Source organism: Mauremys reevesii, linkage group 12 (genome assembly GCF_016161935.1).
Source record: "Mauremys reevesii isolate NIE-2019 linkage group 12, ASM1616193v1, whole genome shotgun sequence".
NCBI lineage: Eukaryota > Metazoa > Chordata > Testudines > Geoemydidae > Mauremys > Mauremys reevesii.
This window is the reverse complement of record NC_052634.1, coordinates 6,157,150-6,169,071: the sequence shown is the minus strand read 5'-3', so window position 1 is coordinate 6,169,071 and position 11,922 is coordinate 6,157,150. Positions and strand designations below refer to the sequence as shown.

Here is an 11,922-nt window from a genome sequence, read left to right as displayed (position 1 = left end):
GTTTAGGATGCTCTTATAAAGAGCTTTCAGTAGAGGAGGGAAGACTTTCTTTTGGCATTCACCCTTCACACACCTGGTTATAAATCACAAGTGCAATTTTTAAAAACCACAACTAAGTTTATTAATCTCCATGTTTCCTTTTTAAGTTACAAATAGAATTACTAGTTTTCAGTATCTTATTAGAGCAATATAAAAATACATTAAAAGTTTAATAAAATCTTTACATTTCAGGTACATAAAATTAGGGAGAGAGAAATAAAACAGACAGGAGAAGGCAGAATTAAGTGCTTTTCTGTTTGGACAGGTTTTGTGGAAGCATCAAGCTTCCTACCACAGAGTCCAGTATTTTAGTGACCCATAAGAGCCAGGGTTAGAGTGGTGCAGGCACTGCTCTATCGGTTGGTGTTCACCCAATGATATCGGTCCATACGAGGTCCAGAAAAAGCAGCCATTGGCCAGTAGCATTTGAAGCCCTTGTGCTGGGGATAGTAAAGACTTGCCTGATGAAGTCCGTTGGTTGTGTAGGTCTTCTTGCGAGGATACCGAGACCATGGCTGAATAGGCAGCTTGCAGTAGTCACTGAACTAAGAACAAAAACAACAAAGAGTCCTTGTGGCACTTTAGAGACTAAGATTTATTTGGGCATAAGCTTTTGTGGGCTAAAAAGCACTTCATCAGATGCATGGAGTGGGGGGAGGGGGAGAGAAATACACAAGCAGAATATATATTATAGCACATGAAAAGATATGAGTTGCCTTAACAAGTGGGGGGGGGGGGGTCAGTGCCGATGAGCCAATTCAATTAAGGTGAAAATGGCCTATTCTCAACAGTTGACAAGAAGGGGTGAATAGGAATAGATTAAAGATTTGTATTGAGCTTGGCCTCAAGTTCCTTCTCAGGTATTACAGTTAGTGTAGAGATAAAGTCACTGCTTATTCATGCACATTTGTTGATTTGGGGTGACAGGAGGATCAAGAGCAGTACAGGCAGCCTACAGCGGTACTGACAGAAGAATTTGGAGTAGGATAGTTTGGTCTATCTTCCCCAGTAGATCATATTATAGGCCTGACTCTAGCTGTTTCCCCCTTTACAGCTGGAAATAAGGTTAGGATACATCACCAGCATCTTACCTGATAGACACTGTTTGGGTTGCTGACAGTAGGGATAGTTTTAGCTTCCTTGGTATAACCCTCCTCATCTGAGGAGGTGCCAGAATGAGAATCTGAGGTTGCTTTGTCAACAGCATGGCTAATGCGTTGAGAGAGTTCTCGGTCCTCCTCAGCACCTTCAAAGTGAACGACTGTGAAAGGCAGATTCTTCTCTCCATACCTAGAGCGGGGGGGGGGGGGGAAAGAGGGGGGAGTGTTTGCTCAGTTTCTTGCATAATAAAGCTTTGCACTAATACTGTACAGGCCCACTGCTATTTACTTGCAGACCCACAGGTATGATATTACTCTCTACTGTCTTTATGGTGGAGCCCCAGGCTTTCAGTACACTGGTATTACTTCTTTCCCATTAGTGGCAAGATGCCACTGTTGCATGCTTGGGGATTAGCAAGATACTAATTCAGGAGGTTCTGCTGTATTCCAGACTGAAGGGACTCCTCCTACAGGGAGGGTTGGTGAAGAGTTAAGAGAAGTTTTAGGGCTAGTCTACACTGGCAATCTTAAAGTGCTTTAAACATGGCTTGTGTAGTTGCAGCAGAAAAACAAACACCACACCTCCACGAGGGGCACAGCTCCCAGCGATGGTGCACTGACTACACTGGCGCTTTACAGCACTGAAACTTGTAGCGCTCAGGGGTGTGTTTTTTCCCCACACCCCTGAGCAAGAAATTTGTACCACTGAAGAGTGCCAGTGTAGACAAGCCCTTAGTTTGAGAGCTTGGAGCCAGCACCAGTCCCTTGACAGTTTAGAATAGAACAAAGTGCATCCTTCTAATTAAGTATCCGAGGGGTAGCCGTGTTAGTCTGGATCTGTAAAAGCAAAGAATCCTGTGGCACCTTATAGACTAACAGACGTTTTGCAGCATGAGCTTTCGTGGGTGAATACCCACTTCGTCGGATGCAAGTTTTCATCTGATTAAGTGGGTATTCACCCACGAAAGCTCATGCTGCAAAACGTCTGTTAGTCTATAAGGTGCCACAGGATTCTTTGCTGCTTCTAATTAAGTTAGACTAGTTATAGCAGGGGTCCCCAACCTTTCAGAAGTGGTGTGCCGAGTCTTCATTTATTCACTTGCGTGCCAGTTATACATTTTAAGAACGTCTCTTTCTACAAGTCTATAATATATAACTAAACTATTGTTGTATGTAAAGTAAATAAGGTTTTTAAAATGTTTAAGAAGCTTCATTTAAAATTCAATTTAAATGCAGAGCCCCCCCCCAGATTGGTGGCCAGGACCTACGCAGTGTGAGTGCCACTGAAAAATCAGCTCGCATGCTGCCTTTGGCATGCATGCCATATATTGCCTACCCCCAAGTTATAGGATTGTAAGCAAATCCACAACTCCTAATCATATGCTCCTTTGCAAATACATTTTAGAACCATGTCCACATCTGGCCTCTGGAATGCATTGTATGCAGTGTAGCTGTGGACAATGAAGAGAGTAAGGATTAACAGTCACCTGAGTTCAGGCCTCACCTGCAGCACACATCAAATGGATCAACCCATATGGTGATCTCTCTTGGCAAGCCAAGGTTATCAAAATCCACATTACTCTCATAACAAGCTTGTTCCAGTACAGGATCTCTTGTCTGATGTTTGTTGATCCGTATACACCTAAAGAGAGTAGATAAGGGAGAGTATTATGCCACGGGGCTTGTGTTTACTGCAGTTAATTCAAATCCTATTCACACATCAAAACCCTTAGCTCAAATCTGGTGGTATTTTAAATTCAGATTATCTGGGCCCTAAGTGCTATTCAGGATATAGCCTGTGTTAGCACAAATCAGTTGCCAACACAACCATTGTTGCTCATTTGTTATTTTGCAGTGTAGCCACTTTCACTCAAGTTGACATTAACTAGAGTTAACTCTGCAGTGAGAACAAGCCCTGAATTATGCATGCATTCTTATCAAGAAATCATTAGCTTCCTTAAGTGTGCAGCCAGGCTGCATTACCACATCTGCTCTATTCCTTGGCCCTTCATTCCTCCTGTCAAGCTTGACAGGAAGAAAAAGTTCTTAATAAACTATCTTCAGTTCACTGCTTTTTCAGCATTTGCCTCATTTGCTTTACTGTATCCTGTATTATTATTCCTTGAGTAGTTCCTACATTTTTACATGGACGTTCCGAGAGCCTTACATTCTGTCTATTCCAGCTTGCTAAATGCTGGTCCCCCTTTTATCATAGCACCAAAGCATGGGCCAGGTCTGTTACCTGAAGCCTTGTCCCCTAGATGGATTGTCTAGGTACCAGTGGTTCTTATATTTTTCAAACAGTATTGTTGTCAGCTTAGCTGCAAATTTCTCAGTTTTGTGCTTGCTCAGTTTGTCTTGCTTCTTCACCAGCCTTGTGATGAAAAAGACTGTGGCAGCAATTTCATCTTTCATTTTCTTTTTTAATCTGAGGTGCAGGAGGATGTACGAGCTGTTAGACCATCACTGCAGAGAGAGAAAGAACTATGCTGAAGAAACCCTAAAGTAGCATTAAAGGTACTAATTAAGTTTCACAATGGGCAAATGGTGAGAGGCCTAGACCAGCAAAGCCAAAAAGACCTTAAACATCCTAGAGAGACCAGGAAGTCACACTGAAGTGTTTTGTCACACAAGACTCAAAGATTAAGCAACAGCACGACTGTCCTCTTCATCCTTATTAGTCTAAGGAAGACTTGTCAGTTACACTATTGCTAGCCCCCATGTTCAGACTTCATCAATCAGATCCTCCCCCCAAGCCACCATTTTGCTTTAAAGATTGAGATTTTAAGGTGGGTTTGATTTTTGAAGCCTTTTAGAGTGCACTCAAATGACTTTTCAAGCTTCTCTGCAATCATGCCAGCTAAATGCATTTAAAAAAAAAAAAGCGCCTCAGTTACAATTCCAGGAACTGGATTTAAAAAACAGCCACCAAATATCAAACCTCATAAGAGTCAAAAGTTGTCACCACTATAATTAGTTGTATGAATTAATAATGAAGGATTTTACCTAGACTAGTGTTCTCAGTCTATTTAGAGCAACCCAATAGAAAGACTATCACTCCAAGAACAAGTATTACTTTAACAAGTACCAGTTGTAGGCACAACAAGCTTATAAACAAGTGTAGAGTACAGGAAAGTTATTATTAAGATAATCTAGTCTTGCCTAATAGGTTGCTCCTGTTTACAGAGAGATTACCTAGTTACAGATGCTATTCACATTACTCATCACTGAAGCATTAAGCACAGTAGAAGAACATACAGAGATTAGAGAAATAGAAGGCAAGGCAGTGCTCCCACCCAACAATTATTTTTGGTGTGCTAGAGTCAAGAGTGAGCAACATATATTAGGGAGTTATATCAATGCATTAACCCTTAGTCCACTATGTAGTGGACATAGTGTCATAATATAGGCCTTTTCCATGCCATAAAGGAGTAAATATTACTTTTAAAAGGGACCCTGTCAGATTAAAAACTGATAAAATTCCAGCTACTTTAAAACTCTCAGATATACTTTAAGTACAATAAACAATTCAAAATATGTTCAACAAAAACATGTGTTTGTTGTCTTAGTAAACCATATACTCAGAAGCCACCCTCACACATACCAACTATCACCACCTACTCTTACAAGCTGCAATCCCTTCTATGCTACAATTTTCTGCTTCAGGTGTATATAGAACTAGAACTCAACTGTCTGTTAAGGGCTTAACAACTGAACAGGTGTGTTCCATTATGCTGAATACAACTTGCTTTCTTCCAAGGCCATGACAGTCTGGTTATTTTTTCCAGACCTGAGGAGAGCTCTGTGCAGCTCCTTAACTTGTCTCTTCCATCAACAGGAGTTAATACATTAAAAGATATTATCTCATCTACCTTGTCTCTCTCATATCCTGGGACCAAAGTAGCTACAACACTGCAAACATTCAAGACTACTGTCAATGTATCTGTTTTCAACACCCATGAGGTTTCCTTTCTGAAGTACGTTTGATTAATTCAGTACTTTCATCAGTCATGTTTATCTATGTAATACCCATTAATTTTAGTATCTATGGGGAATATACATAATCAAGAGAAGCAATACCAGATTAAATAATTAATCATTAGTGTTATTCTCTATAACTGCTAATGCAGAATTGAAACAGACTAGCTATTTTCCCTGTGTAACCCTCAACTTAGTCATTATATATCTTTGAAAATTGTATTACTCTGCATTTATCATTAAAAATATTATTTACCTCAATCAATATGTATATTTTTATATTACTTACAATAATTGATATTTTTCTGAAACACTTTTGTAAATAATAAAGAAGAGCTCTAGAGATTATTTTTAAAGGGTTTAGAAGAAGGCACTTTCTCAAACGTGAGCCCTTTGTTGTTTAGGAGTTTGGCTAATAATTAGCTAATGGCATATGGAGAAAGAAGCTGATTCTCTTCCTCTGTTTGGGACTTATTGCCATCTCTAAGACATGCATTGCCATTGCCAGACAGCAAGAAAGGAAAGACTAAGGTAAAAACAGGTTAGCATCCAAATTGCATTTCCATTGCTAGAAACAATTTAAAATAATGTATAGATATGAAGAAATCTATGGTCCCAATCATGCAAAGATCTATTCACTTGCTAAACCTCACACACAAGTGGTCTCATTGACATCAGTGGGCTTTGTCAGGTATGTGAAGTGAAGTGTGTTCCCAAGCCTTTGCAGGACAGGAGCCTAAACCTGCATTTTATGCATGGCTTTGTATTTGTGGATTTCTTTTGCCACTCACCAATAACTCCTTGTTTTATACTAGTGTCCTCTTGTGCCACTTAAAAGGTCAGTGTTTTCAATTTAAACTCCTGTTTTAAAGGGACAGCAATAGATAAGGAAAAGATAAGCCTCCACAGATTTATCATTTTTCCATTTCCTATTCCTCTCCTGCCTACATACCTGTATGACTTCTATTACCATATAACCTAAGCACATCACAATAGCTGTGTGGTATGGCCTAGTAGCTAGTACACTAGAGTGGGACTCAGATTACCTATGTTCTATTCATGGATGTGCCACTGGCCCGTGGGTGACCTTGGGCAAATCATTTCACCTCTCTGTGCCTCAGTTTTCCCATCTTTAACATGGGGATAATTATACTGGCCTCCTTTGTGAAGCTCTTCGACATCTACTCATGAAAAGTATCATGTAAAAGCTAGGTATTATTATCCCTGCTTTATAGATGGAGAAACCTAAAGCACAGGGAAGGGAAATGACTCTTCTGAAAGTCAGTTTTCAAGCCAGGAATTGAACTCCCATCTTCTCTAGCCTAGGTATGTTTTAGCCACAGCCTTCATTCCCAGGAAATGCCCTGCAATGCACAATGATAAATATTGATTTTATTTGTTATATGGGTAAAGCTTGAGTCATTCTTTCTCTTTCACATATAATATAAAGTGGCAATAGCTGTCAGTGCACGGCTTTCTGGAGGAAGTTGCTTGACTGCAGGAAACAATTAAAATGTATTACCATGTAGATTTTCCCTAATTCCCTACAGGCCTTAACAGGAGTCTTAGTTCCTTGCTGTGGAGCCCATAGAGATTTTCACTTTCAGTTGATCCCATGGCACATTACACACCAAAATTTGCACTGGGCACGGAGTAAGACACTCACAAACAGGCACCTTTAGGCACAACTGTCTGTGGCACACTGGACTTTCCTGCCAGAGGCCTGAATTGCCTTCTAAAGATTAAAAATAGCTTTAAAGAGGTGAGATTTTGGTGGGTAGCTTTCTGGGCTGAATGCCCAGACAAAAGTTGCAACCACATCAGTTTCTCGTTGTTTCTAAATATCTGTTGTGTGAAGGTTCCAAATGGAGGGCATCTTTTAATTGTACTGATTTTGCTAACAGGATCAAAAATGGAACAGAGGGAGGCCCTTTGTGGCCAGAGGGGAGGGAGAGAGCAGGGAAGAGTTGTAGCAGAGAAAAACAGCTAGGGGCAGGTGAGGAAGCAAGTTTGATATGATCACATTCAGTACTTAACTCAGGCTATCATCTCACAGCCCTGGGGTTGGTCTGTAGTGCCCATTCCTACTGTTTACTCTAAATACTTCAGGGCAGGAATCTGTCACTTGCTGGTAACATTTTACCACTGTACAGTGAGTGACAAGGATTAGAGTCTATCCATAAAAAAAATATTTGCCCCTCTCCTGGAGACGTTTATCTTATTTTAGGCATAGACAAAGAAAAACGGAGTAACATCAGGACAATTTAGGGATTAGGTTAGGTCATCCCTGTAAAATTTCAACCTATTTTAATTTAGGGTATGTATAAAAGAGAAACTGATATTTACTGTCTAAAATCACAGATTATGCACAATATGCCATTGACATCAATAGGAGTTTTGTCATTGGCTTCAACACAGGATCGGATCCTAAACCAGTAATGTTTCAACAATCATTCAGGTACTCTCTTTGAGCTTCCCCATTGAAATACAGTTTCGTTTTGGGTTGGTGAAGCACATCAGCTGATGGAACTTTGAACCGTCTCCTGGCTATTACTTTCTCTGACTTGTCCAGGCAGGCCCTGAGAGTTATGAAATAGTGAAGCAGAATAATCAAATGCCTGGATTCCACAAAAGGACAATCAAACAGAAGCCTAAGTTCCCTCAACACCTCCTTTTGTTCAGCTATTTGTGCTGATATTTAATGTGCGAACTGTAAACAAACTCTGCACCTGAGAAACCAAACCAACAAAGCACATAGCAATGGGACTATTCACAGAGTAAGCTACTACTCTTTGGGAGTCAAGGCTGAAGCATCTGGCCCTAGATTCAGCTAAACTCAGCCACTTTAGAAGTCACGTGTCAAACAGAAAAGACAACTAAGTAATGTCCTTGGCAGCTTTATATTCTTCCTGATGGCGCAAGATATTGAGGTTATCATTGATTTAGATAGAAGATACTAAATGTTTTTGACTGAACACTTTTAACGTCATCTGCCAACATGGAAATATAGAAGCACTTTTTGTTAATTATATCACTGAATGGGAGCCAGAAAAGTACAGATTTTTTCAACGTGCTGGCTTCCCATTTCAACGAGAAAGAAATGCCATTTCTGAGTTAGGCAGATTTATTGATTTAAAATCATTTATACTGTCGCCACTTGTCACTGATTTACTTACAGGAGAGGCAGCCCTGGTTTTCTATATTTGGATAATAAACAGCTAAGAAACCCACTTCAAAGAGAAAGTTTGAAAAGAATATTCCAGTGAAAGATCCAACCAGCAAAAGCTACATATTAACAGAAACTGTTAGAATCCTGACAGCTTTTGCAAAGAAGAGTGGGAGGGATAGCTCAGTGGTTTGAGCATTGGCATGCTAAATTGAGGATTGTGCGCTCAATCCTTGAGGGAGCCATTTAGGGGTATGGGGCAAAAATCTGTTAGATGATTTAATTGGGGATTGGTCTTGCTTTGAGCAGCAGGTTGGACTAGGTGATCTCCTGAGATCTCTTCCAACTCTGGTATTCTATAAGTAAAGAATGACAACTAGCCAAATATTTTGATTAACAAGTCATAGGAGATAAATGGGGGGATTTATTGAAATAACCGTTAGAAAAATACTGCATTCCTCTTTCTGGGCACATAAAGCCTGATCCAGACCCCATTAAAATCAATGCAAATCTTTCCATTTACTTCAGTGGGCTTTGGATCAGACCCCTAACTCAGCACAAACATTCTTAGTTAGATTAAATTACGGATCTCCCTGATCACCAGGCAAGCCTAGGCATGAACTACAAAGGGAAAAGAGTCAGTCACAGTTTCTCTAGTAACTGCAGGCCAAACCAAGAGCTAGCACTATTTTCCTAAACCCATTGATGGTTAGGGCCACCCCAGTAGAATTTTTGCAGTTACATTATTTTACAGAGTCCATTGCTAACGAATATGGAACTGACACATCTGTGTGCAAATTACTTTTAAGAACCTTCCTTCTGCCTGTTCTGAATTATTTTTTCAAAAGAAAACATCTTTTTTATTTGGAAGCAAACTTCTTATGTCTATTTATCGAAGCATCTGCCCATAGAGGTGTGATTGATAAAGACCGAGAGATCCCTACTCCAGGTAAGGCATCTGACCTATAACTAATGATCTTGGTATAAAATCAGTTAGCAAGACCCATTCTGTAATAAAAAAAATCCTTGTTAGTTAAGAGATTAATTTATCCCTGTGGGAGGAGGGCACTTTGCATTTGTTTGTTCTGGCTGCATTTCAGCCTGTTGTTCAGACCGAACTTGACCTGCCTCTAGATACAATAATGTGTGAGTAATAGCGTCGCCTTCACAAGGTGCCATTTCAACTGTGAGCAGCAGGATGCTGCAGGGCAGGGTAACTTTGGCATTGTTGGGCAATGTGATGCTAACAAAAGACACGTTCATTTAAATCTTCTCAACAATCTCAAGGCAAAAAATTCCTGGCTGAAGCAACATAGACATTATTTTTAATTGCAGCCATAAACCAAACATTTTAAGATGCTTTAGATAGATAGATAGATTAGATTAACATAAATAGTAGACTTTATTATAATATGCATATAGCCAAGCTAATTACATTGATCCATAGCCCTTTGAAGTCAAGGGAAAGACTCCCACTGACTTCAGTGGGCTTTGGCTCCTGCTCTGTTAGAGTGCTCGGGTTGTGTAAGAAAGCATGCGATACAAGAAATAAAGGTAGATTTCAGACAGGATATAGTGGATTTAGGATGGGTTCAGCAAACACAGAACAGGTTCTTCCTCAGGAACCTGAATGTACCATGGCCCTAGCTGTAAATCTTTGGGTTTGAGGCCTGTTTGTATTCCCATATCTGTGGGTACGTCTACACTACGGGACTATTCCGAATTTGCATAAACCGGTTTTGTAAAACAGATTTTATAAACCACACTAAACACATTAAATCGGTGGTGTTTGCACTGTGGGTAGCTATTCCTAGCTATCCCATAGTTCTTGAGATCCCAGTGCCTGATGGGGCAAAAATCATTGTCGCTGGTGGTTCTGGGTAAATGTCGTCAGTCACTCCTTTGTCTGGGAAAGCCCTGGATTGCCCTGGCAGATGCCATAGCATGGCAACCATGGAGCTTGTTTTTGTGACTCTCACCGTATGTGTACTAGATGAAGCATGCTTTTGCTTTTGCATGACAGCAGAGATGGTTACTAGCCATATTGCACCATCCAAACCCTTCCATAAATTGGAACTGAGGATGATCATGGCTACCAGTCCTTTTGTACCATTTGCTGCTAGTGCCCCTGGTCAATCAGCCAGGGTGCAAAGCCATATTGCACCTTCCATCGTTTTGTACCATTGGCTGCTGTTGGGAATGACTCCTGAGTCAATCCATCTAAAAATAGAATCTGTGCTGCCTAATATAGGCAAGTGTGCTAGAGAACCACCTGCTCTGTGTCAGAACAGAAATTATCTGTATGCTATTCAACCTGTTGATTCCGTTCTTCCCCAGCCTTTCTTGGGCTACCGTAGCATTGTCCCCACTTGTGTGATGAATTAATAAAGGAATAAGACACACTGACTTGTTAGTGAGAAATGAGTGGAAGGCAGCCTCTAGCTGCTATGATAGTCCAGACAGGACATTAAGCAGTGTGTAGGAGAGAAGCCCAGCATCCCACTGCTAGTCCAGGGGCAACTGAATCTTTTCTTTACACATGAAGGGTGGGGGCTGATGGAGCTCAGCCCCCTGTTGCTATGATGAGGATGGTTACCATATTGCACCATCCATCCACCAGAAAAAATTAGGGCTAATAGGCTGATAGTCCTTTTGTCCCATCAGATGAAGCTGATCATGAGGATGGATTTCCATCATTTTGCACGATCAGCTTATGCTGATGATGAGGATGGATTTCCATCTTTGGATGTTGGTGTTGACTGCTGCACTATCGCGTCTATCTGCAGCATTCAGTAAAGATAGGGTGACATGTAAAAGAGTCAGAGGATTGTTTTCTGGGGGTGGGTGGGGTGGGTGAGTAGATTGCGGGCACTGTGTTTGACCCTAGAAGCATTTGGAGCTCAGCCAAGAATGCAAATAATTTTAGGAGGCTGCAGGAACTGTGGGATAGCTTCAGTCCTCCAGTCCATGCGCGTCCATTTGATTCTTTGGCTGCTGCAGTGCGCTGAGTCCCTGCTATGGCGTCTGTCTGGAGATTTTTAAAAAGGATTCTAACGAGCGCTGACGGATAGAACGGATACCTTTTAGATACCTTTTGGTATCTAAAAATAGAATCAGTGCTGCCTAATATAGGCAAGTGTGCTAGAGAACCACCGTATCATAGAACCAGAGAGCACAGCTGCTCTGTGTCAGAGCCTGCAGAAATTATCTGTATGCTATTCACAGGGGGTGCTCCTGTAACAACCCCACCTGTTGATTCCGTTCTTCCCCAGCCTTTCTTGGCGCATTGTCCCCACTTGTGTGATGAATTAATAAAGAACGCAGGAATAAGACACACTGACTTGTTAGTGAGAAATGAGTGGAAGGCAGCCTCCAGCTGCTATGATAGTCCAGACAGGACATTAAGCAGTGTGTAGGAGAGAAGCCCAGCATCCCACTGCTAGTCCAGGGCAACTGAATCTTTTCTTTACACATGAAGGGTGGGGGCTGATGGAGCTCAGCCCCTGTTGCTATAATGAGGATGGTTACCAGCCATATTGCACCATCCATCCACCAGAAAAATTAGGGCTAATAGGCTGATGAGGCGGTTACCGGTTACCAGTCCTTTTGTCCCATCAGCTGAAGCTGATCATGAGGATG

At 41.1% G+C, this 11,922-nt stretch overlaps 1 protein-coding gene across 3 annotated transcripts; it reads right to left on the bottom strand.

Moving 5' to 3' along the window:
* Positions 1-111: 111 nt before the first annotated feature.
* Positions 112-4,813, bottom strand: BTG4 (BTG anti-proliferation factor 4). 3 transcript variants are annotated; one of them, XM_039496252.1, is made up of 5 exons: positions 4,761-4,781; positions 3,382-3,605; positions 2,644-2,781; positions 1,131-1,329; positions 112-584 (listed from the first exon to the last, which is right to left on the bottom strand). In XM_039496252.1, exons 2-5 carry the CDS (start codon positions 3,552-3,554, stop codon positions 393-395), a joined length of 702 nt encoding a protein of 233 aa, XP_039352186.1. In that variant the 5' UTR covers positions 3,555-3,605; positions 4,761-4,781; the 3' UTR covers positions 112-392. The 3 variants fall into 3 exon arrangements, with proteins under 3 accessions (XP_039352186.1, XP_039352185.1, XP_039352184.1); XM_039496251.1 differs by lacking the exon at positions 4,761-4,781 and adding an exon at positions 4,146-4,167; XM_039496250.1 differs by having other exon boundaries at positions 113-584; positions 4,744-4,813.
* Positions 4,814-11,922: the final 7,109 nt, after the last annotated feature.